General features: G+C 44.7%; 1 protein-coding gene across 13 annotated transcripts in view; it reads right to left on the minus strand.

Annotated features, from left to right (window-relative positions):
- Positions 1–1084: 1084 nt before the first annotated feature.
- ELN (elastin) overlaps positions 1085–27517 on the minus strand; it is a 187185-nt gene continuing 160752 nt past the window's right edge. For 11 of the 13 annotated variants that reach the window (XM_069614810.1, XM_069614817.1, XM_069614816.1 and 8 more), the window contains 8 exons: positions 26021–26080; positions 23664–23702; positions 23501–23533; positions 16711–16743; positions 15638–15670; positions 11885–11911; positions 7151–7204; positions 2462–2645 (listed from right to left, as the gene is read on the minus strand). In XM_069614810.1, coding sequence (XP_069470911.1) covers positions 2596–2645; positions 7151–7204; positions 11885–11911; positions 15638–15670; positions 16711–16743; positions 23501–23533; positions 23664–23702; positions 26021–26080 — 329 coding nt within the window. In that variant the 3' untranslated portion in view covers positions 2462–2595. Of the gene's footprint in view, positions 2646–7150; positions 7205–11884; positions 11912–15637; positions 15671–16710; positions 16744–23500; positions 23534–23663; positions 23703–26020; positions 26081–27517 lie in introns of all 13 variants that reach the window. The other 2 variants (XM_069614818.1, XM_069614808.1) reach the window with 2 other exon arrangements.

A 27517-nucleotide genomic window follows, 5' to 3' on the forward strand; every position in this document is an offset into this window, starting at 1 on the left:
CGAATGGGCATGGAGAAGGACCAAATACCGGGCCCTGGAAAAACCAGGCGTCCAGAGCGGGTCCCGGGAGGGGACCTCGCAATAGTGCGGAGTGGGTTTAACGGCGCCGGCACAATTACAGGCACCGTTAAACCCATTCTGCACAAGATATAATGAGGCCAATTGACTTTAGTAGCTTATACTAGCAAAGGCTGTACAATACAATTGGTATTTTGAGAATAACTACAAATTGTTTGGATCATTATTTTTGAATTCTAAAAATCTCACAAAGAAGATGATATACATGAGGTTTGAATTCCTCACAACTAATATCTATCTACTTTTGATACTAGATTAAGGGGCTGATTCATGGAATTTGTGCGCCACAAAACGGGGATTTGTGTGCCATTTTGCCTGCAAATCCCTGTTTAACAAATGGGTATTTGCGGGCAGAATGGCGCACAAATCCCCGTTTTTTGGCATACAAATTCCATGAATCAGCCCCTAAGGGTGTGCAAACCCGCACTGAAGGTAATCTTTACCTTGGTCTACAGTGCAACACTACATCTCATTGGTCCACAGTGCTGCACTACATCTCATTGGTCCACAGTGCTGCACTACATCTCATTGGTCCACAGTGCTGCACTACATCTCATTGGTCCACAGTGCTGCACTACATCTCATTGGTCCACAGTGCTGCACTACATCTCATTGGTCCACAGTGCTGCACCACATCTCATTGGTCCACAGTGCTGCACCACATCTCATTGGTCCACAGTGCTGCACTACATCTCATTCAGACTCGGGCAGGACTACGTCAGACGGATTCTGTGCAAATGCACTTGGTTTGGGGTTCAGATCATCTACCACACAGGAAAAGAATCCTGCTCACCATATGTAGACACGGCCGTCTCATTGGCACTCCGGTAACAAATCGACACCTCTTGCCATTGAGAACATGTATGCAAGGCAGTGACAAAAGCAGGGTTCCTTCCCACACACATACTTCCTGTACCCACAATTCCTTGTAAACAGCTGCCGGCAATGCAATGCCAGGGGCCGCCCCAGCCCGCTTGCACGGAAAGAGAAGAAGTACTCCAGCATCTTTCAAAAGGTTCCATTTATTAGTCTTTTTTCAGAAGCAGTTACTTTAACATTTCATCTTATTTATTTTTTGTACAAAAGAAGTGTTTCAACAGCATTATATCGGTGATTACAATGAACATTTGCAGAGTCTCCCAAGCACGGAGACTTCAGCCTGGGAACAGAAACCGACCAAACACAGATACTAATGTAATGATTCATGAGCGTTAGATGGCGAGAGACAGCAATGAGGATCAGACTGCTGTCCAATGGCTTGGAAGATGCACGACTCGGATTGCTAGGCTTTAATAATTGTACAGCTATTTCACACAGTGCACAGAAATGGTGGTAACAAAGTGATTTCTTGGCAGCGGCGGGGTGCAGCTGCATAACATACAACCACGGTCCCTGATGCAACTCTGCCGGGATCGGTGTACATCTTACAGTCCTCTAGATCAGAAAAGTCCCTTCTAACCGGGCCGATGTACTACAGATATTTTGTAACTCACTCATTCTCCTGTCCAATGTCTGGTAGAAATGGAGAGGATTAAGGGAAGGCGGCATTGTCAGCTGTTTGAAAATTGCCCCTGCCAAAACCTCTAGTCAAAGCTGATATCCTCTCACCCGTGCAAACTTCTCAGCCACTTTGGTCCGCTTAGCCCCGCCCATGCCCCACAGGAGTAGAAGTACAAAAAAAGAACCCAAGTCAACGCACAAGCATACATAAGCCAAAAAGGCAGCCATATTCAATTTCAGACCGGATCCGGTTCAACTCATAAGTTATGCGGTTCAGGATTATCATACAAGTGGTAAGTCCAACATGAACATATACAAGCTCGGGTACACCAGGGATGCCACAAGGTACCCACGCAGGCAAATGAGAAGAGGGAAGGCACGTGAGCATAATGCCTGCCTTGTGCTAAAGACGTCCGAGAACAGGCAGAAGGGGCACTAATGCCAAGATCTCCGATTACGGCATAGCGTAAGTGGCAATGCCCAGCTTGGCTTCTTTCCACTAGCCACGCCTAGGCCTGTGTATGCGTGGGAGGCCCTCATGCACCAGTAGGGGGAGGCAGGGTTTCTCCTGTTGAGCTTCATTGAGAGCTCTTTCAGGGCAGCATAACAGAGGGGTTCCCCAGATTTCATTAGCACCAGAGGGGAAAGGGTGGGGTAGGGAGTGGTGACGAGGACCTTTCTCTTGCTTCACGTCTAACATCCTGTCTGGGGAGGAAGACATGTGACAGAGGGTTTCCTAGAAGGCAGACTTTGAGACCCAGAAAAAGGACCTCACCAACTCACACTCTATTCACTCTTTTGAGTGTGTGGTTTGAAGAATGCCTCTTCTCTCTCCCTCTCGTAGCATTATCAGTGTATTAATCTGTGTACTGGAGCACGGGGTGGGGGAACAGTGACGTATGGTACAGGGAGTCGGACGTCTTTTTTTGGCATTATTTCTAAAATTCAAGGTTTACGTTCTCGACTATGCAGTAGCACCAAGGTTCATGAGGTGAATCGTAAAGCCGCCAGGTGTGGTTACTTTCTCCTCCGGCCGCAGTACTTCCCTTGTCCACACGCAGCACCACCTAAGAGAGAAAGAAAAAAGTGTCACCATCAGAATGTGTTGGGTAGACAGATGCAACCTCGCATATGATGGAAGAGGTCGTGTTGGCTGAAAGTGCTTTCTCCATGAGCGAGGTCTAAACTTGAGGTCTGCTCAAGCGGGATGATTTCACAGGCTAAGCCCGCTGCACAGACTGACCCAATGGTAGCAACGACCCAGGGCTGGTGCAACAATTAATACCACCCCAGGAGCAAGGCCTATTCGACACCCTGCCTCCTCATACAATGTAGCGCGATTTCAATGTTGTACAGCCACCATGCCAATCCCAGATGCCTTATACTGATTGCTCCCCAGGTGGGTTTCTAAAAATGCCTTGCTCTAAAAGTGGCCCTGACATTTTATTTTATTAGAATTGTTGTTCACCACTGGTCCTATAGCACAAAAGGAGACCCAATATGCCAGTAAACAGGGTTTGCCCTAACTAGTCATGTTCTAATACACAGAAAGGCACAGAGCATCTAAACATGAGTGCTCTGCAACACACTTCTCAATCACCATGTGGTCATAGGAGGAGCTGAAAAATACAATCTTTCGGAAGGACAAAAGGATAGAACGATTTTCTAAATAAAGCTACATAGTGATGAACTAATCCTAGGTCCTACCCAGAGGCTCTCGGAGCGTCTTAAAAAGAGCAAACGTTAAAACGGTGGGAGGTGAAACAGAAGTTACAAAATGTTTTCAGGATAGGATAGAAAGAAATGGCCATGACAATCGAGCCGCAGCCCAGGCAAGTGATAGGTAGCATCTGACTAGGGATGATGCAGGCGAAAAGAATAACTAGCTCCCCCGGCTGCAGGGCACTATACATGCTGAGTCATTGTGCCACCTGGATAAGCTTCTCAGTATAGATCTTCTTACAGAAATGATGCCTTTATTTGGCTAAATCAATGTTTTGACCTGAAAGCTTTCAAGAGTAAAGGAGTCTCTTCCTGAGACAGTAATAGTACAACTGAAGCAGAACCTTTTAAATGGGCGGGGGGGGGGGGGTTTGGTGGGGCACGGTGAGTCCCGAGCATGAGCACACTCGGGAATCAGGCAAAGGATGGAATCTCGCCATTCTAGCTGGTTTGGGCGCAGCTTGTGTTGGGTGAGGAGAGCAGATGGGGGATTACATCAGGCATCCAAATGTGTAATCTTTTTAAAAGCCAATGGGTGGAAACTGTTACTGGGATGGAAGTGCCCTATGAGATAGCCATGTGTGTCCATACACATGTGTACAGGTGAGTTATAAATGACTAATCATAGCATATCATATCATATCATAGCATGTCATATGCCATTCGTGAACCAGGAACCCATTTTGGAACCTCTTGGCCTAAAATATGTATTGCCTGAAATAATCCTGGGGTTTCTCGTGCTGGGATGCAGTTGTAGAGAACCGTGGAAGTGTAAAAAAAGAAATACTGCTCAAATATGAAGAGAGGTCGAGGAGAAGCTGCAAACAAAACCTTGTACTGAAAAAGATGAATCACTCGCTGGGAATATTAGTCGGTGATTGAAATGCTCAGTTCTGGCTCCTGTCTTGCCTTAAGGGCATTCTGGATGAAGAGGATGATTATTGGGGAACACCAGAAATAGACATAACTTTCAATAATGTTCAAGCGGAAAGGATCAAGCGGATGAAAGAAGGAACGTATATATATATATATATATATATATATATATATATATATATATATATATATATATATATAGCGTTCAATATATTTGTTGACGTCTGCAACAACAAAGAGCTAATTAATTCATCTTAGACCACATCTATATATTTGCCACTGGAAATCACTGCTATTAATTAAGTTAACCTTTAAAGGTGAACTAATAAAGCAAGTAAAACACTTTGATTACTTGGGAGTTCGATGTAATGACAAAGGAAACTAGCACAACTAGATTGTTAATTCTGACCTTATTTTAAAGAGGGGTTCAGGTGCCACGCTGAACTTCTCAAAACATTCTAGGGGAAGTGACCTAGACCCAACCCTGGAAGTGTATAGTGCACAGGCCCAGCCAGCATCCCTCTATGGCTCAGAACTGTCGGCCATCTTAGAATTGATAGTCTGGTTTCACGCGAAAACAAATTCTACAAGAACCTGTTATCTTTACCACAGGGCACCCCAACCACAGCCCTTAAATTTGAACTAGGGGTGCTGGGTGTGGACTATGCTATTACAATTAGGCAGGTCCTGTTATGGCTGAAACTGGGCACCAGTGATGCCCTGAGTGTATATAAGGGTGCCCTGAAATAATAACAGTGCCAACCCACGGTCATGGTTTTTCCACGGGGAAAAGTCCCTTAAAACGGTTGGGGTGGATAATCTGTGGGATAGGCCAGAATAGATCATCTTGTTTATTTATTTATTTTATTTGCAATTCTTGTACAGCGCTACTCGCCCAAGGGCCTCAAAGCCGTACAGACCGTGAAGAAGGTCTCTTAGGATTGGACCCTAGTGGACCTTGTGAACAGAGCCCGCGAGAAGCCACCTGCTACACAAAACGTCAGGACGAAAACATCATTAGGTCACGAAAAATATCTCAATTGGTTGACTATTCTGCCAGAGAGAAATATATATGTACAATTTGGCCCGGGAATCTTACCCTTGAGGTGTTTTACCCATAACTGGAAACATGTGAATACTAAAACATGTCCCATGTTCGCTTATCCTTCTAAGGATATCTACCATTTCATAGTCTGGGGTCCTCAGTGAAACAACCTCCGGCGAAGCCGGTTGATGCCTTTACTCAAGTGCTTCAACGTTCCTATCTTGATAGAAGCACATGATTTATGCAAGCTTGAACAAGGGGAAAACTGTGTCTCTGCGGTATCAGGCTACCTGGTTAGCGCATGGGACAGAAGGTGGAATTGTTCGACTTAAATCTTACCTCGATTGTACCCTAGATGGACACTCATTTTATTCTTTGCATTATATCCTCTTGTATTCCATTGATATAACAGGTTTTCGTGTTTTTCTTCTGATGGCATGTTGTAAAAAAGGGGCTTTTGTAATTAACTATAAATGACAATGGTTCTGTTGTGTATTTTTATTGCGCTGAGTCACAGTGGATGAGTTGATCTTTTAAGATAATTTTCACAAATCGGAACTCATTGTCATGCACATTGTGCAAAACCTTGCACCGTCAGTTTTTATTTGTATTTGACTTTATTGTGTGTGCACCAAAATCAATCTGATGAGAGAGAAGAATAACAAATCACATGTTTAATTCAGGGTCTCTCTGGTCACTCATTCCAGCTATTTTACCACAGAAGCTACTTTTCATTTTTGTCAGGAGTGAGAAAAATCAGTTGTATATATTGTAGGATATCATTATTTAGTGCACATTAGAATTAACCCTCGCTCTGAACATTTCCAAAAAGGGTGAGTTCTGTTTATATCGATTTTCTTTTTACAAAAAAATAAATTAATCAACTGTGTTTAAGTATTAACTGAAGATGATTTCTTTTGCCCTCATTTGGTAAACCAGAGACACTCCTGCTCTAAAATGGCTGCCAGTATGGGTGTTGCCATGCAGGGGACCTTCCATGTCTAGGGAAGAAATGGTATGGGGGCAATGGAGCGACCAGAAAAAATGAGGCGGGGGGTTCGAGCATGTAGTTCAAATAACCCAGATGCATGAATGGAGTTACACAATGGGGTGGGGTCAGAACTAGGTGGTCTCACAGCGCACTGTGTAGTGGGCAGCAAACGAGCACAGGTGGCTAACTGCACGAGGGAGAATAGGATGAGCATGTGAAGAGTGAGTTGGAGGTGCGATAGCATGGGGAACCTCTAGTGGTGTGAGCTGTTGCCAGAGGGTCAAAACCAGGGGAGTTGATAGGTCTGGAAATGACCCGGGGCTACGATGATGTCGGAACTGTTGGGACTGGGGGCTAGCTAGTCTTTTGGCTGTAGCTCCTGAGATTCTATCCGGGGCTACAACCAAAAGATCAGGGGCTTTAGCCCCCTTAGCCCCCCCTAGCAACGCCCCTGATCAAAACACAAGATGTTATAAGGCAACAGAGTCAAGAACAGAACTGGGGCATAAAATGGACGCAGTGACAATGGTGATTGTTGGAAAAAAGGGGCTTCACAGCATTGAATCATTGGGCAGTTACAAGAGCTCTGCAATCTGGAGGGGTTGGACTCTCATGGGAATGAGTCAAATATTGTTCGGATAGCTTAGCGGTTAGCACTTAAGTGGTTAGTGAAGTAGCGCACCAGAAAGTATTTAGACAGAATTTGGATGGAAAGTTATTTGGAGCCGCACAGTAATTCGGGTTCCACCAGCGATTGGGCACCACTTTAATGAGCTAGTCAGGACTCTGGGATGTATTGAAGGTGAGACCATGTCAGAAATATTGACTAGCACTGAGGACGGCTTAGGGCAGAACGCTGGAGTCAACATAACACCCTCTTATATGAAGACAAGCAGCATGTTCTAGACGTCTGCCCCCCATTCCCCCGCTTCACCTACCTCTGTATCCCAGAGCACCCAGCGCGCCACCACCATACGACTTAGCAGGTTTCGCTGTGAAGGTAAAGAATCAGCAGATCAGATCATTTCTAAAAAGCCGGGTGCCATTAGCTGGTTCCGAGTTATGCCAAGCAACTTAATCACTCAAAATATAAATATAAGAATGCATACAATTAAAATAAACAGCTGGAAGGATTAAGAGAGGAGAGGAATGGCACAGAAGGGGACATGAGGGTAAAAGGCAGGCACATATGTGATAAAGAGAGGATATGATGGTCGAGAGGAGATCTTAGGTAAAGAATGGATGGCACAGTAGATAGAGATGACAGAGAAGGGGAAAAGGTGAGAAATGTCAGAGAGGAAAAATCAAAAGTATTGAATGGAAGGGATTATCAAAAAACCATGGAACGTATCCCCAAAGCACACTTTTGAGTGTCACCTCCTCCCCCCCATCTCAAGCGTATTGTGATAAGATGGCAGAATTCCTCATTCAGAAGGTCAACACGATGCATAGCAATATCATCACTTCATGTGGGTTTCATGAGCATGGTTTGAATCCCATTCATTGCCGCTGTCTTCACTAACTTCACCCCTCTCACCTGTCACATTTAACTTTTTGAGTATAGTGTACGTGACCCCTGCCAGTAAAGGGTTTTGATGGCCATCGTCTTTCATCTTAGAGACAGTCTCCAAAGAGAGTGGGCCGAGCTCGTTGAAGGAAGCTCTGCACGCCTCTTGTCTTAACAAACTCTCTCTGGATCCTTGTGATCAGGCTGTCACCCAGCTTCTTTTTCATGCCAGGACTACTGGAATCAACTGCTACTTCACATTTATAGGGAACATTTTGGGATGCCTTTTCGCAGGTTTATGTCCTGCAAGAGTAACCAAGTCACTCCTTGCTTCTGTTTCTTGCCTAGCAGCAGACTATGGTGGTCTCTCGACCCTGAATCTGTTAATTTCTTTGGGGACATTTGGCACCATCATTTTTTCCCTCACCACCTAGAGGCTGCGGAGGACAATGGAGACATTTTGAAATGGCTTCACTCTTTCTGGACGGAAGGAAATCAATCGGTTTCCCTCCTACTAAGACGTTCGGCAATTGAGTCTGATGGCTGCATAGCCATTATTCTGAACAATTAGGAATTCCTATGTTAGGGCCATAGCTGAGACGAGACGTGCAATAAGGGGTGCCATACGAAAAATCCAAAATAATAAAGCTCTCTCTCTCTTCAGATATATAAGAAACATATACAAATTAGTAATAACGAATACAGAAATTGGCGAAGAGAGCATAAATTATCAAAAAGAACAAAGAAGTAGCACATGCTTAAAATGCTTGCGTCTAAAGAAGAAACACCATTCTGGTCCTTAACTAACAACAATATAGGTAGAGTTAATGTTGCTCTAATTACCAATGTGCCTGCTGAAAACTTGGTAGATCATATTAACATTTTATATTGAGAAGATCATATTAAGAGTTTATATTGCGAGGAGACACATAATCCGTGGAATCTCCCTATGGACAAATTTGACCTAACTTCCTATGAACAGCAGCACATTGAAAATATGAGAAGATCACTAAAAAACCTGGGAGCCCCAGGTCCTGATGGCCTAACTAATTTGTTTGTCACAAACTATCCCAGCTCCTAAGCAGCAATTTTTTTTAGCGATTTTATTTATATAGTGGATTCAAATAAAATATCTTCATCATGGAAGCATTCTTTACTGATTCCTGTTCACAAAGCAGGAGAGAGAGGTAGTGCGGCTAATTGCTACCTACTCTCCATGCTTGATGTCTCTAGTCACCTGTTTATGAATATACTGCAAAGAGATATACAAATTTGGGCTAAAGCCCATAGGATTTTTTACATTATACTCTAGTTGGATTTCACTTCGGCTGCTCCATTATACACAATTTGGTAATGTTACACACACTTATAGGCAGAGCTCAGATGAAACAATGCCCCCGTTTACATGTCATCTTCATAGATTTTAGTAAAGCTTTTTAATTGCGTTAACAGGACTAAATCTTTGTCAAAGCAAACCAAATGGGGTATAAATAAAGGACTTCTGAATATGATCTGTCAGTTGGATCCTGGCGCTTCCGTCCAGGTGTACTGCTGGTACAGGTTGCCTGACCGATTAGATAACCACCAACTGAGGTTTGAAGCAGGGGTGCATTCTTGCAGCTTATCCTTTCAACCTGTATCTGGCAGACCTCCCTGAGAGATTCACTGAAATGAGAACATTTGCCCCAAAATGGGGATCACAACAGATCTCACTCTTGTCTTATGCTGACGAAACAGTGTTGATGGACCATACTAAAATTGGTATTAGTCGGTCTATACATAACCCCATACACTATGCCAATGCATTTGATTTGCAAATAAATGTAAAAAAAGATTTGAGTAGAGACATTCAATGGTAATAGACATCTCAAGCGCACCAATATCACAGTGGATAATCTCTTAGTAGAGTGGACTACTGACTACTTAAATTTAGGTAATGTTATTTCAGCTAAACATATTGAGATCGCTTTAATGATGACAGTAGAAACTAAGGTATCTAAGGTGCTGGGCGCCATCATGCAATTTCAATAAATTAGAAATGGATTTGGCATTGCTGCACTCTTGATGGTCTATAAACTGAGACTGGTACCTATGGCCCTATACAGATTGGAATATTGGAATTTAATAGATTGCAAATGCCTGGATACATTGGAAGGGGTCCTATTGCATTGCATATTAGGGACTGCTAATTGGGTTCCTGTCAGTATACTGGGTTTAGAACGTGGCCTCACTTCCATGTTTACTTTGGTAAAAATAAGACAAGGAGCGTTCTGGCTTCACATTGTTAATACTCAAAATACTTCCATACTTAGCTTGATGAAGGACAACATCAGTAGCAATGATATCAAAAAGCTCGACTGGCTAACGGAATCTTGTAAAGAATTTTTTTATATGATTGGACGGAAACCTGATCTTCAGGAAAATACCCACACATTGATATTACAACTACGAAAGAAAGCTCATAATTGGGATTATTATGTGAATATGGAAGGAGTACCAAAGTATAAGTCTCTTCAGTAGTTGGTGGGACATACTAATTTAATTGGGAAGCCTCAAGGATATCGAGTGTAATGCCCTGTCCTGAGATTAGGAGATTCTTTCTGATGGTCAGATTAAATCAATTTCCATGTTTGGTAATTATTTGGGCTAGAAGAAATATCCTGAGAAAAGAGAGGATTTGTCAATTATGTCACGATATTGAGGAACTAGAACCGCTGAGACACATTCGGACTGTTTGCCCTGCTGTGAACTCAGAGCGACATAACATTTTGAACACATTTGTTTATGAAACTGAAACTTTGAGCACTTTGCTGTTTTGGAGCAGATGCCTATTAGAAAATGATCCTGCATTAATAATAACACTTTATAATATATGGAAGACGCTCTATGTAATGTCCAATGATGGCAAGAACTGCGATGTATAACTCACAATATAATATTTGACATAGAACATTGGATTACAGTTATTATACTCAATGCATTGATACGCTTATATGCCAGTGAGGAAGCTGCAGAATGTATAATGGATTGAGATACGCAATGAGGATCTTTGTTTATGTAATATAGATTTTATTTCTAAATTTGTATCTAAAGCTTATGACAAACTAATCTGGAAAGTCACCAGTAATGATCAGTGCTATATAGTGATGTGTGGATATATTTGTATTTTTCTATATCAATGTATTATCTCTTTTTTATGTGAATATTGGTGTGAAAAGCTTTTGCTAAAACATGCCAATTAAAATAAAAAAATAAATAACAAATGATATATGTGACAGGGAAGGGCTACACGACAGGATTCTGACAATGAATGGATAGGAGGCCTTAAGTATGACACAGAAAAGAGAGTCAGTGGAGAGGGAAATGACCTATAATTCCTAAGAAATCAATGGAGTGTAAGAAATTATACTAGGAAGTAGACTGAATCGAAGGATGGTACAGATGCAAGAACATAACACATAACCCTCAGAATTAAGTACATGCCTAAGTACTAAGTCTTGTTGCATATGCACCTTATACGGGCCCGATAAATAAATACAAAGTTGACATAACTACTACAAGACAGAAGGATGAAAGCAGTACCACACGCATGGGCTTGCTATCAAAAAAAGGAAATGTGGAGCAATTTCAAAAAGAGGCAAGGCTATGTAAAGTACCAAAAGATGGAAGGGTGGCACAAAACACATGAAGAGGGAAGGATGGCACAGTCAGCAGAAGAGGGAAGAAAGGCACAACCACCAAAAGAGTGAAGGATCCCAGTCAGAGGACTGAAGGATGGCACAATCACCGGAAGAAGGAAGGACTGTAAAGTCACCAGAAAAGTGAATGATGGCAAAGTCACCAGAAGAGGGAAGGATGGCAAAGTCATTAGAAGAGTGAAAGATGGGAACGTAATCAGAAGAGGGAATGGTGGGAAAGATAACCTGGGAGGAAAAGGTCAATACAGGCATTGAGGAATGAAAGATGGGTTCTCCAGCAAAGAAATATTCCAGGGAAACTGGAAGAAAAAATGAATGTCATGAAACCTCAGGTCAGGATGAGTGTTAGGAATAGGAAATTCAAATCTGGAATTATGTTCCTAATACTTAGGTGTTAAACATGCTGGTGTGAACACTTTGAGGGAAAGGTTATGTTATACACCTTTTCATGCACATCTGTAACTCACCTGCAGCCAAACCACCAGCACCATAACCTGAGAAGAAAAATAGAGTTCACCATTAGACACATCATTTGGTAACCTTTTATCTTGCAGTTAATACTCTCTGACAGTTAATACTTCAATCCATTTTAAAGCATACCATATAGAAGACCGTTTTGTGTGGTGCCGTGTAGTCAACACTCGTACCATTTCTCACAGGCATCCATGCACTATATCCACAGCTAATGTTGGTATACCATACTTCGTAGCCTATGTTCTCACACCATCCTTTAAAACCAACTCTTACACTATCCATCAAAGTCAATGTTCTTATTGCATCTGCAACCCATGTTTTATACTATCCCTATGGACAACTCATATGCCATCTCAACCAGCGTTAGACTATCCCTAACCCCCACCCCTTACACCAGTTCATCACCACCAACATGTACACCTCCCAAGAAGCTCTCCTTCAAGCTTCCCTCCTCTGCCTCCTCCTCTTCCTCTCTTCCTGACTGCCTGTCTGCTATTTAAGCATGGTGCACTGCGAACAATCGTTGCCTTAATTCCAGTAAGACAGAGATCCTTCTCATTGGGATCCCTGCTCCTTCTTTCCCTCCCACACCCTGGACACCCTCAATGGGCCCCCTCCCCTCATCCTCCTGTGAGGCAAAAAACCTTGGTGTCATCTTCGACTCCTCTCGCTCCTTCTCGCCTCACATCACAGACCTTGCCAAGAAGGCCCACTTTCAGCTTCACCTCCTGAGAGCCACTCTCCCTTTCCTCACCTTCACCCAGAACCTCAATGTCTCCAGAGCTCTGCAACAGCCTCTTCCTCAATCTGTCCAACTCCTCCCTTCACCCCTTCAACTAATCCAGAACAGGACTGCAAGACTTATCCTTCACCTCAAGCCCAGGGACGCATCTCTCACGCCCTTAAATCTCTCCACTGGATCCCGGTAGCTGTGAGGATCAAGACCCTCTCCATCATCCATAGGGATTTCTGGGGCCTCAGACTCCACCACAGCCAACTCTCTCTCCCTAGATACCTCCCTGCTAGAGCCCTTTGGTCTTTTAGTTCTAACTCTCTGCAGATCAGACGCTTTTCCAAGCAGAGAGTAGGGGGTAGATGGCCTCCCTGGGCACTGTCTTTCTAATGGACCCTTCTGCCCTGACCACCACTTCCACCCTCCCCTCTCCCCTGCACTTCTCGTTACTGCACTTGAGTGATTTGAATGTCACATGGCCTAGCAGGATCATTGTTTTGTCCTTCCTGTTCCCCCACCCTCTTGTCTTGTTGCGCCTCGAAATATAGGTTTATTATAAATACCCATCAAATAAAGATATTGCTCTTATTACATCTGTAATCAATGTTTTACACCATCCCTCATGTGCAGCTCACCTGCCATCTCAGGAAATTTAACATTAATCCTCACCCTCGCCTTTTAAACAAATCCATCACAACCACCCTTACATTAACAATACCCTCTTACACCATCACTCATAACTAACACTCATCCGAGATTCCTGATGGTCAGCTATCACACCATTGCTCACAGAAAATGTGTAGACCTCACCATAGCACTCACATGCACTTACTCTCACCCAGTCCCTAAAAAAGAGTTGTTACGCAACACCTCACAACCAACCTTCAAACCAGCCTTTAACGCCAACTATCACACCATGTCCCAAACCCAACACTTAGAGCATCCCTTGAGCCCTTGCACACGACCATCGTGGTGTGCTTAAGCATCTCTCACAGCACACACCCCTCTCAACCGACACATCCAGGCAAGAGACCCCTAGATCACCAGAGCAGGCTGAGGGCCAGTGGACAGAGGATTCCAGGTCTGACCACTAAGGGCACTACAAAGTGTTGCAAGAAGCTGTGTGGCAGCACACTGGATGTTGCATGCACGCCATAATGCCTTACCAACCAACCCCTTGCATTTGACTTGACTGGCGGTAAAGCTTGAAGGCCTTCATTGCATGTGATGGACACAGGTAGGAAAAGGTCAGTTTTAGGGTGACTGCTCTTGCCAAGTTCCTCGGGCAATCACTACAGTTGTTGGCTGGATTGCAGTGGCTTTACACATATAAGAGGAAGTGCAGACCCAGGGTCAGAGCAGGAAATACCGTTGACAAAATAGTTTACAGTTACATTAAGGAAACAAAACACACCAGGGAAGTACTTAATACTGGAAGTTCTAAAAGGTCTTGAAAAAATAAAGGCAGGACAAACCCCAATAGCGTAAGTAAAGAGTGTAGGTACGAAAGTGCTTTTGCTCAGATGAAGGTCAAAAACACAGGTGAGCGCTGATCAGTGAAAAGTTTTTGCCCATGTGCTGTATTGGGAGATATATGCTTCTATAAGAACTACTAACTGGCCAAAAACAGAGGGTTCCATGTAATAATGTCCCTGCAAAAATGTCTCCTGAAAAAAAGTTCCAGTTTTTTGGGGAGACATTATTTATTTATTTTACAAGGGGAGCAGGGGACATCCCTGCCACTCGCCCCCATACGTAATGTCACCATTTATAATGTCACCAATGGCTTTTCCCAGCGACATTATGTAGAGGGAAATTATTGCCTGATACCAAACAGAGCACAGAGTGAAATCTTAGCAAAGCAAGAGCGTTGTCAAGTCCACACACCCTTCATTCCCAGGCTTCAACTTCCACTGGACGCTGTTCCAGAGATTGTACATTTCTCCCAGGCATGTTGTATCAAGTTTGGGAAATTGTGTAGTGAATGTGGGAGGAAATCCAGCCGTGTTACCCTCAAATTGAGTTGGCATTCTCAAAGGATGTCAGACAATAATATGGATTGGGCTAATAAAGGCCTCATTCTTGCAAAATTGTGTTTCATTTGTGTGCTTCGGTTTACAAAAATACAAACTGTAGTTAAAAGCATAGCTTCAGTTAACGTTTTGGGAGAGGGAGTAACACAAACCCTAGCCTGACCATTTGGAAGTCAAAATACTTCAATGCTTAAAAATGTGGACATAGACAACGTCCATGCCAAAAACGCTTTAACGTTCTTTCATCGACGAGTGTAATTTCGATGGGTTTTTTTAATGAGTACATTTTACTGAAAAAACTCATTGAAATATATACGGGTGGTTCTACGAGTATATATAAGGCGTGTAGGGGGTCGGAATAAGTAAAAAAAAAACAGTTGGGGATGGGGGATGCAGGGGAACCTCCCAAAAAACAATGTTGATGAGTTCTTTTAGTAAAACATACTCGTAAAAAACCCATCCAAATTGCACCCGTCGATGAAATGACATAGAACCGACAAAAACATAGAAGCTGATTTTTAGTTAACAAGACAGGAAGAACCGTTCCCCTTTCTCTTTTCAGGTCTGAGAACAAAAAAAACTATTGGATTTGGAAAAGTCCCAATCTGGCCACAGACTCCAGACAAAGGAAGGGGGAAAATAAAATTTCCATCAGCAATGTTAGGAATACTTCTGGGGGCACATAAGAGTCTGGGAGGATAGCTCGGGGGCAACACATTTAAGAACAATGCCACAAAACAGGTGTGCTTCCTTTTACAGCACTTGAAACATGGAGGAGTCTGGCATTAAGCACATTAAGTCTCTGCAATCAACACACCGGAAGCCATATTTTAAACACTGTGCAATCCATCACGCCCTTGACTTACTGGCTCCTTTTATATGGAGGCGTTTACTTTTTCTGCACTTAAAAGTGCCCCAAAAGGGCACGGGTGAAAAGTGCTGTTTAAAGTAAACGAATAGAATTATGTTGAGTAACTCACCTGCTGGCAGACCTCCAGCCCCAGCTCCGTAACCTGGGAAAAATCAGAGATGTCCCCATAAAAATACAGCTAGATCGTTTACCATCACTTCCCCTAATATCCCTCATGCTCCCAATCCTCAGGCTGTCCCCACTGCAACAATTCCAACCACATTTCAGCAAATACCTGTAGCGGTGCACATGCGTTGTGGTGGAAGTGTGCTTCGACTCCGCACTCTTACACTAAACACAATGTTCTGTCTCCACTCATGAAAGCAAGCTGTGATAACCCTGGCTGTAGTCTACTCTTGTACTGTGTCTCCTCATTGAAGAGCATCAGGGAACCACTCCAGTGGTGATAGTGCACGGTACAAATATCCTTTAACATTAACATTGATGCCATTTCAATCTGTGAGCATTCCCCATATCCCACTGCGAGAACTTTCACACCATATTCCAGAACTATTAGGCTTTTCCAAATCTCTTTTACCGAATGGCAACTTTGCAGATTTTTCTTCTTCAGATTGTAGCTCTTTATTTGCACCACAGAAGGCGGGGTGAGCCCACCGAAACCTCCCCCTCAAACCCCGCCTACCCCTCTATATATGATAGCCATTCTTACCATCTGTTGTAGAAATAAAAGAGGAAATAATTTGGCGAAATTCCATTCAGTAAAGTTGCCAGGGTAAAAGCGAGTAACGCCCATATTCCAGTCCCAGCATTTCTGCAGCATTACCAAGAGCCGGCAAGTCATGCACAACTATAGAGAGTCAGCTCATCTTATGACATAGTGCCTCTCCCAACCTGCTCCAGCCAGCATCAATACATCTTCTACACCATACATTCAATGAGGCTTCACCAAATCCAACAGGCAAAGCGCCTACAGCAGCCATCACAACCAATAACTAGGCTCAGAGCCAGTGTTTCTACACCTGCTAGCCTTTCTAGGCGATGTTACGCATCAATACCCCCCTTTCTAATCCTCACCTGCTCTGAGATCATTGACATATACCCACTATTAAAAGAAACATGCAGCTGAGGCTCGCGACCCAAAGGTCATAATAGACACCAGGTGTATTGTCTATGTTTACTCACCTGCGGGCAAGCCCCCAGCTCCAGCTCCGTAACCTATGAACAAGAAAGCATATCAGACCAGCAGTACTCCTTCACAACCATTACAGAGAGCAACCTTTTTTTTTTATTACAGTAAAACAAGTAGACCATGTTTCTTCCTTTCATTTTAATTTGCAAACATGTAATTGATACAGAAACACTAACCAGAAAATGTGATGAGTGGAAGGTTATGAATGAATCTTAACTACTGGCATTGCCCTGGGTAACCTTAACATCAAACTGAAGAGGATATGATGGTGGGCATTGGATCCCACCAACACATAATTCACAATTCCAATAACAGGAATACAGCTGTCAACACCTAAGCTAACATTCAAAATAAGGTGTATTCTCCAAATGAACCACTAGATGGCAGAACAGACAATCTATTTGACTCTCAAGCAGATTTCACACAGAGCAGGACAATTCGGCACAAGCCTTCAGGCGCCGGTCGTTTTGGCTCGGTACGATGGCCATGACAGCACCAGTCCTTTTGGCGCACCATGCTGGTCGTGGCCAGAAGTGATCTGATATGATATGATAGGTTATTTAGAACATGCTTAATACCCAGAGGTTTCTAAGCACGGACCTGCGCATCACAACCTGTGGTGCTCCGTGTCGTCTTGCTTCTAAGGAGAGCACGTTACACCTGAGCTATCCTCCCGAGACAGTGCGCAGGAACCAAGCAGCAGTGTATGTTTCCTAAATACACTGTCATTCTAAACATTAATACATCTAGTGGTTAGAATGACAGGATAATTTAGGAACACTGGATGGCTGTGCTGTCCTCTGTGTGTGTGCCCAAGCAAGTGGAACTCATTAACATACCTGATGGGATATGACATCAGCAGAAATTAGCATATCAAGATGACATATGCACATTTCATTCAATCGGATTTGCATAACTATGCAAAATACACAGGACAAATGATAATTTGCTTTTCATAAAAACAACATAAACAAAAACCGAGAGCAGATTTTTTTTGTAATGGGATTTGAAAATGTTATGTGCATGTTTACAAACCCAAGAATCAATGCCGATGTTTTCCCTGGAAAGTGCAGTCCCGAAATGTAACATTGCACCTTTAGTGGTTTGTTATTTCGCACCAGGTTATATGGTGCAGTGGTGAAGTCCCTGACCTTTGAACCTGGCTACCGCGGTCCAAACCTCAAATCGTGTTTAAAATCTTAATTTAAAAAAAGACAGTCAAAGTGTCTTCATTTACACAAGTCCTCTAAAATACCCTGGGCCACGGAGACTGCCCTTTGAAAAACGTGAGGGGACGTGGTCCACCAACGCTTACCCGCGACATGAAGCCAGTGCATTCACCGTAGTCAGAGTGTCAAGCAGACATGCCGGGTTCATTTCCTTCCATGTATTCTGGCTCGGCTGCCTGCCCCTTTCTGGCTACGTATGGAACCTGTGGTAGTATGTGGTTAGGTTGTCTATTCTGCAGGATGTCATCATCAAACCATTAGCACTCATGTGGCTACTTGGCTTCCCTTCAACCTTGGTCATGTAATTGCACACCCCATAGAAGGGGATTTTGTGTTAGGATACTGCATTCTGCAGTCATAAGAAGTGCTTGCCTCATGCACTGGGGAAGAGCAAGCAATGACGGCGGTAGTTACATAATTATTTCACAGTCCTTTTCTTCCTCGTCACAGTTCTTTCCCCTCACCCTCCCTTCCACTTTCACACTGGCCCCTTGGTTAGCTGTGCTTTGGTAGTCGAATCAGGAAGTGGATTCAGAGATTATCCTAATTTTGGAGTCTGAAGTAGTGTATTTTAGAATAAATATTATGTGTGCATATATTGGACTATTTAGGAGCATCCTTTAGCAAGAACCATGTCCAGGAAGAGTGGGACTTGGTGTGATGAGGACTACCAGTGCATGATTTGTCTTTACCACGACACACCAGCGCAAATTACCCACTGTAAAGATATAACATTACCTCAACTTTCATATGTGCTCAATATAATAACACCAATCGTCAGATTGCTAAAAGCGTGCTGCCTGTGTTTTTATCAAGTTATAGCTCAATGCTGCTACCTTGTGGCCATAATATGCACCGCAGTTCTAGGGCTGAGGACAGATTTAGATGCCCGTCTTTGTCTCTGCAAGATCCAAGTTTTGCTGTCTTTTATTGGACTAACTGAAAATATTATGCTGAGATGGCATAATGCATTAGCTTTAGAAGTACCAACGACTTCCTTATATGGTGGTAACAGAGAGAATACAGTATTGGGGAAAACGCACACTCACCCATTAACAATTCAGTTGCTGTACACTTCAGGAGAGTAGGTTTTAGATCAAGTGGAGCTGCAGCAGCTCCCTCGGGTGGCTCTGGTGTGGTGTTACCATCTGCTCACCAGCCCAGGGAGCAGAAACGGTATCAGGTAATAATATCTCCAACAAAAATATTGCCGTAAATATGGCCGTTTGGTTCGCCATAGGCAATATTTTTATTGGGCATATTATGTGGGAGCAGGGGTTGCGAGGGAGTCCCCCGCACATTAAAAAGTGATGCGGGGGTTGCGGGGGTCTCCCCCGCAGGGTCCATTGTGAATTTCGCCGCAAAAATATGGCGATATTTTTGTATGGCGATATTTTTGCGGCGAAGTTATCACATGGAACAGCACAAACCAGATACATTAGTACCGCTTCTATCCCTCTCGTGGTGCAGTGCACAGTGTTCTCCTCCGTTGTCTTGCCCGGGGAGCATGTACTCGATTAACGAGCGCTGCTGTACCTACATCGAATGTATACGTTTGGTGTTCATGTAACCTTGTGATAATTGTTTATGCCACCTAGATGGAAGAATTGGTCATTATTGTGGCATAGTTGCCTACCCCTAAATTATGGCCCAAAGTAAATAATTGTTGGAATTCCAAGCGATAATGACCCTCTCTCAGGGTCTCTATGGAAATTAGTGTTTTGTGGAAAGGTAAAGTCAAATTGTTTGTACAGTATCTTTTTCCCAGATTTTCCATGTATTTCCCCTTTGGAGAGGGTATGTTCTTCTTTGCTGGGAAATGATCTGCAGTGGTCTACTGTGGAATTCCATCATGTTATGTAATGTTGATTTATTCCGCACACTGCTAACTCCCAGGGCAGTCTCCAGGTGCTAGTAGATAACTATGAAAGATGGAGGCAATTGTTGTGTGATATTGTTGAAGTCATCATGTTTAGAATGTGGTCCATACTAGTACTTATACACTGAATTGGTAGCATTCTGATTGGCTAATTGGCAGCCAATAATTAATTCCATGTGCTAATTAATCATTATGTGCACCAGGGCAGCAATGAGCTTCATGATGCAATGCCAAACACTTACAGGTTTAGGGCCTCATTACGACCCTGGCGGAAATCGCGGTGCATAATGCACCATGGAGCACGGCGGAAAGCTGCCGATAGCGCCATGGGGGTTGGCGGATTTTCCGCCCCATTCCGACCTTGGCGGGGCGGTAAATCCCCAATCCCCATTTTACCCTTCCCCATTCCCATTTTTGCCCCATAGGGTATAATGGGAGTGGGGAAGGCGTTAATTACGCCACCGTAAAATACGGTGGCGTAATTAACATCAAGGTCCCGTAGCGCCATGGATTTCTCCGCCCGGAAAAACCAGGCGGAAAACGGCTCCATGGCGCTACGGGAACTCGTAGTAGGGCGGACGGGTCCGCCGCGAATAACGCTGGCGTAAACCCACTCCGCCAGGGTCGTAATGAGGCCCTTAATCTTTAACATGGAAGAGCACACTAGTGATGTGAAATCATATGTCAGTAATTATCCGAGGAGATGGGCCTGAAACGGAATGCTTCCTCTAGCTTTGTGCACCATGCCCCTTCCAAGTGACGACAAACCAGAGTCTTAGACCCAGGCAAAGGAATCGTGGGACGATTTGACAGCGACAAATGGGGATTTAGAGTAAAAGCACCAACTAAAACTCATCAAGAGCCAAGTGGGGCATGAAGGAATACACACTGCGGAGTGAGCTCAGGTCCGTCCCACCCATGTGTGTGAGACTGGTCTCGGGAGGATAGCTCAGGGGCAACGCGCTCGCTATGGACGCAAGACGATGCAGATCAACATAGGTTCGCGTCCATGCTTAGAACCCTCTGAGTGTTAAGTGCGTTATAAATAACCAATTAAAATAAAGACAACTGCACATTACATTTTAATCAAGGATTCTATCGAGGGAGGACCTGTTCAAGTGTATGGGCAGAGAGGGATAACATGAAAGCACCTCTTCCACTCATCATCACAACAGTCCTCCCTAACTGCCTCCTTCATGAACCACCAACTACTCCGCGTCCAATCTATTATCACGTCTACTCTACATACGCAGACCTCCATGCACACTGCAGAATTAAGGCACCATCACATTAACCACTGAGGGGCTACTTGGGAGTTCTGCGCAAAGCCTCAAACCTCCTTTGATCTCACCCTATTTCTCCTCCCAGACCAGTGGCCCACCTGGCATGTCAGTGCTGGCAGTACCAGTGGCTCACCTGGCATGTCAGTGCTGGCAGCTGATAGATCTTGGGTTCTCCAGAGTGTAGTAAGAAGCACTATCACCACCAAATTCACCTTGAATCCCAACGCCACACAAGGCCCGTCCACTTTCATCCACACCCATCAACACATCAGGTTTTGCATCTGCCTCTCCCTCCACAGCCACTCATCCTCGGCCCCCCCACACCCCCTGCCCCCAATTCATTCCAGAACCATAGGCGAAGAGCCCACCAAAATGGCAGGTGTGAGCTATGCATGTCCACATTACATCACCCCACGGGTATGGCACTGATGATCAAAAAGGCAAATACGCGGATGCCAGAAGAAGGATCAAAGCACTGTGGTTCTGCCAGTGTCTTGCCAATGGACACCAAACGATCAGAAATTGCCATCAATAGTTCCACTCAAAAGACCTGGCGATGATACACAATGGTGAAAGTGTGCATCTCCCAACCCGGGAAACATTAAAAATAAAATGAATTTAGAAAGCTACAGGTGGTGAATGACAGGAAGCTGTCATTAGAACCACAGCAGTCACTGGAGACATTCTGCCAACAATCGAAGCTGTCGGTCATCCAGAAAGCATAAGGAGGAGCGTGTGCCCATCAAAGCGCTGCAAGAGTCATTAGCTAAGTGCAGCACCCCAGACACCCCACAGCAGACACCCAAAAACCTGATATGAGTAGAGGCAATCGAAGAGGCAGTCAAATACAAAGCACCACGTGCCTCATGGGACAAATATTCATTCTCCACAGAGGCCGGGAAGAAGACTGCAGGAACCAAGAGCAAATCAGTTCCCAGGCTCAGGATGGCATCTTAGGAAGTGCACAGGAGCAGAGAGGAACACTCTTGATCAGGCACGAGTGGGAACATCCTGGTGGAAGACACCCAACCCAGGAAGACCCCCGCCCCCAGCAGTAGAGAAACTGTGCCAGCAGGTTGGGCAAGTAATCTGTTCTGCTCTTTGTGTAGTGACCCCTGAACACTGCACACTGCACACTGAAACACATTCTTTAGGTCATGGACCGAAATCAACCCTATGGGGAAATTTAGCATTAATCCCAGATGAGCACTTTCAAATATGTTGAAGAATGTCCCAAACCGTGGACTGAAAGGAAGCCAATACATTGGGACTCATTACATGTTTGGTGGTATCCCGCTAGTAAAGCCAGTGCGATATCACAAAATGGAATAACTGTTACTGGCACTTGGTCTGCCAGATTTCAATTTCCGGTAAGGGTAGTTAATCCCCATAGGACTCCATGGCGGGGAGTTGCCGGCATTACCGGTGCTGGTAATACCAGCATTTTTTGATGGTGGGGTCCCAAAATTACCTCCAGCTCTGAGCTAGGTAATTCCAGCCACCCAACCACCGACCTCGGAATTCGCTGGTGTGGTAACGTGCCAGTAAATGGAATTACCGGCACATTAACACTGCAACGGTCAACTCATAATGAGGCGAATCCAAGACCAATGCTACCTAAAAAACTCAAATTGCAAAAAGCAAAACACTAAGGTGACAATTCACCAAATGCATTATATCAAGCAAGGGTCAGAGGTCAGGAAGTGAAGACTGCAGAGCTTAGCTCTGACAAAATGTTTCTGACATAAAGCAGGTCTGTAGGCACTTCAGGTCAGTTACAGGTAAGTTGCTTTATTGTAGTTACGTCAAGGTTAAGTTACATTAAGCCGTATCTTAGGAACCCACTGGCAGCCATCACCCAGGCAAGCTCTCTTCAACTGCCTAAGTGTCGAATCTTTGCTCATAACAGTCTCTCACTCACACCACAACATTCTCACAGCATATGTGCCATGCATCCATCCAAGCACTATACAGCAGTTCCCTAGGGACCAAACAAGTCCTAGGACAAAAGGAGCCAGGGGAAAAGTGGAAATCAAAATGGATTCCAGGCAAAAGTTAAATCAGCCTGCGCAAAACAAACAAATACATCTCACAAGGAGACAGAACATGTTCTCTGAATGGAAGAGAAAAAAAGATCGAGGTGAGCGCAGTTATGAGGAATGGTTAAGAGTAGCTTGGTAGAGGGTGGAGCCAACTTTCAACAAGTTTATTAGCTTTTAAGGTTCTAAGGACCTGCTCCTAAATTGCCGGCTGTCCTAGCGCCTAGATGCCTTTTGGCCTTTGATCATGCTCTATACATTTTATACCATACCAGACCACCAAGTGGACTAATATTCCATATGTAGGACTGACGATGTCATGGATGCACGAGAAACTATATTCAGGAACTCACCTGGAACTAGACCACCTGCTCCAGCGCCATAACCTAAGACCATGAAGAAATTCCACCGTTAGAAAATACATGGGTATCATTTACTAAAGAGAGCTGGTGCCCACCCACTGTCACTCCCACATGAGGTGCCCCTACACATGCTCTAATGTACTGGAAAGGGTACCTGGTTTGGGAGGTTTCTGTCCAGCTCCTGGATACAATCCTGAAAGAAACACAAGGAGGGAATGAGCCAATCGGAACTAGACAATCAGCGTTCTTAGAGGCATCCCTGCAATGTCTTTATTAAGTAGGATCTTCGCCTTAGCACCAATTTCAAGACCAACACAACACTAAGGCGCGGCACTCACTATAAGACGAATTACATAATTAGTTACAACATAAGAGAAGGGTAGGACTTCCCAGCCACAGGATCGCCAATGAAGGCGCTTACTATAAAGCTTAAGAGGCGCTTATCGAGGTACATTCATTGCACAAAGCCATACCTGGGCTTCTTGCACCGAGACTACCGAATATTCAGATCCAGCCTAATCATATTTCTAGAAAGATTAATCACTCTCCTCATCCAGTGCTGGAGTTGCAGGTTTGAACCATGAGGAGAGCAGGTGGCACAACCTATGGAATATTACCCTTGTGATGCACCAGGGATTCTAAATCCATAACTCTCCATCCTTTCCAGTTTATTGGGAACCTTGAGCGTCTGGATGTAAAGGTAACTTTGTGGTCCCGGCCGGCTGTATCCTGGATAGTTACGCTCATTGACTAGTCTAGAGGATTAACGATTGATTTTGATTTGATGGGTTATTTATAACGCGCTTAATACCCAGGGGTTTCTAAGCGCGCACCCAAGGATCGAACCTGTGTCACTCAGTGTCGTCTTGCTTCCAAGGCAAGCACGTTGCCCCTGAGCTATCCTCCCAGGCAAGGGTCAGAACCAATAGGAGGCCATGCAGCAGGTTAGGGGGATGAGGAGTGAGGGGTGCGTGAATGAAGATCTGGCCTGCTTTGTATCACTCTGGCAATATCACACCTAGAGTGAAAGGGGGGGCATTCTCAGCTGCAAATGCTTCTCAATGCAGGACAGATGGCTGCAGAATATAGGATGGATTCTCCCCAATACAGAACAGAGAGGATTCTGGGGGCAGAATGGCCTCTCTGCCTAGGCCTGCAGAATATAGGATGGAATCTCCCCAATGCAGAACAGAGAGGATTCTGGGGGCAGAATGGTCTCTCTGCCTAGGCCTGCAGAATATGGGATGGAATCTCCCCAATGCAGAACAGAGAGGATTCTGGGGGCAGAAGGGCCTCTCTGCATAGGCCTGCAAATTATTGGATGGAATACCCCCAATGCAGAACAGAGAGGATTCTGGGGGAAGACTGGCCTCTCTGTTTAGGCCTGCGGAATATCGGATGGAATAACCCCAATGCAGAACAGAGCGGATTCTGGGGGCAGAATGGCCACTCTGCATAGGGCTCCAGAATATCGGATGGAATAACACCAATGTAGAACAGAGAGGATTCTGGGGGCAGAATGGCTCTCTGCATAGGTCTGCAGATTATGGGATGGAATATCCCCAATGCAGAACAGAGAGGATTCTGGGGGCAAAATGGCCTCTCTGCATAGGCCTGCAGAATATCGGATGGAATAACACCAATGCAGAACACAGAGGATTCTGGGGGCAGAAGGGCCTCTCTGCATAGGCCTGCAGAGTATGGGATGGAATAACACCAATGCAGAACAGAGAGGATTCTGGGGGCAGAATGGCCTCTCTGCATAGGTCTGCAGAATATGGGATGGAATCTCCCCAATGCAGAACAGAGAGGATTCCGGGGGCAAAATGGCCTCTCTGCATAGGCCTGCAGATTATGGGATGGAATATCCCCAATGCAGAACACAGAGGATTCTGATGGCAGAATGGCCTCTCAGTGTGGGTCAGCAGAACATAAGATGGAATACCTCCTAATGCAGGACAAAGGATTGTGTTCTGGGACCGCATGGCCACTCAGTCTGGGCCAGAAGAATATGGGATGAAATGCCTCCCAGTGCAGGACACAGTATTCTCGGGCCAAATAACCTCTCAGCCTGGGTCAGCCGGATATGGGATGGAATACCTCCCAATGCGGGACAGAGGATTCTGGGGCAGAACGGTCTCCCAGCCTGGGTCAGCAGGATATGGAATGGAATACCTCCCAGTGCAGGGCAGAGGACTCTGGGGCCAAATGACCTCTCAACTTGGGTCAGCAGGACACGGGGTAGATTACCCCCCAATGTAGGACAGAGGGGATTCTGCTGTTAAACGCCCTCTCAGTGCTGGTTAGATGAATATGTGATGGACTACCTCCCCGATGCATCTCCTAGAGGATTCTGGGACAGTAGTGCCTTGATGATTGTGTTTAGCAGTCACTCCCATCACAGCCTGTAGAATATTTCTAAATAGCAGACCATTCACCGTGCATAATGGACTAGTATGTCAAGTTAAGGCCACCTGCACTATTTGGATATGTGCAAAGAATTCCACGTACCTCCTGCGCCGACTCCTCCAACTCCGCCTACTCCTGCGCCAGGCCTGTAGCCTAAGCCCCCTGAAACAGAGGACATTAGTAGGGAGGCGTTATTTGTTATGAAGGGTAAGATATGGTCAGCAATAGTCATTCCCATCTCTATTATCTTTCTCTATGACATTTCCCTTTTCAAAGATTTTGGGCGATATGAAGCCATTAGCAGCCGCAATATTTCACACACATGCTAGTAGCTCCCAGAAGCTACGCTATGCATTGGGGCAGTGGGTTTTCAAAGACATATACGTCTTGCATCTGTTTCCTTGTAGGCAGCCCTTAAGAAGAAATACATGTTGATGTAATACATGTCCTGGCATGTCCATATCCCCTAACCCAACCACATACCTTGATGACCCTTGATGACCCCCCTCTCCTGACATGAAATGACCCTCAAATGGCCTCTGAGGACATATTCATGAACGAATATGGACCATCACCATCCTCTCCGGACTTATCCAAATGCCAACATTGCCCTCTTCCTACCTGCCCTATTCATGAACTGGAATACCCATCTTTTGCCCTATCTGTGAACTATCATACTTATTTATTTATTTATTTATTTATTTTATTTCTTATACCGCGCCACATGTCCATGGGCCTCAGGGTGCACAATCCCTCTCCTACCCTAGTGATAGGCACTCATATCAATGTACTGCGCCAGCCATAAGCAGTCATATCCTTGTGCTATCCCCCAATTGACGCAGGTTCATATCCATGCCCTTTCCATGACATATCATGCCCATAGTCTACATTATACATGAAGCCGCACTGACCTATCTTTGGACAACTCCTGCATGTTGTATGGGCTAACACAACCCTCCCTTCCTCTATCTACAGATCCGCCACACTGTCTCGAGACCGATCCGTATAGGATTTACCCCATTCCTGCTTATTGGGATTACCCACTAAAGTCATATTTTCTCCCTGGATCTTCCTGGATCCTCTATTGCTTTTTTCTAAATTGGGACAGCCTTTGACTGCTCTCGTTGGCACCATTGTCCTATCAAAATCGTAGAACACTTTGCTGCATTCTTATACTCTGTGTCCATCTCTGTCCTCCTTTTATTTACTAATGGAATATCCTGTCCTATACTCGCCATGATTGCCCTCATCTTTGCTATACCTCGGCTATCAGTGTCTCCTGTTCCCATCTACCAAGACCATCCCTGCTCGCTCCGCTTCCATCCCTGGTGCACCATTGCCCTCATCCTTGCCATCCCTTGCCATCACTGACTTCTCTGGACAATCACTGCCCCCTCCTCTCTCCCTTTTCTTCTCATGTCCTCTCATTCCGTGTCCAATCAGGGGTCTTTCTTGTCATCTACCTGAGCACCTTCATCCTCCCTTTTCCACTGGCGGCCCATCACTTATGTCTCTTATGTCTGCACAGACATTGCCCCCCTTGTACAAGGGGGTCTTAAAACCCCTTTCGACCTTCTCATAGCCTTGCACATTCACTGC

This window comes from Ambystoma mexicanum, chromosome 9, assembly GCF_040938575.1.
Source record: "Ambystoma mexicanum isolate Mex_15411 chromosome 9, UKY_AmexF1_1, whole genome shotgun sequence".
NCBI lineage: Eukaryota > Metazoa > Chordata > Amphibia > Caudata > Ambystomatidae > Ambystoma > Ambystoma mexicanum.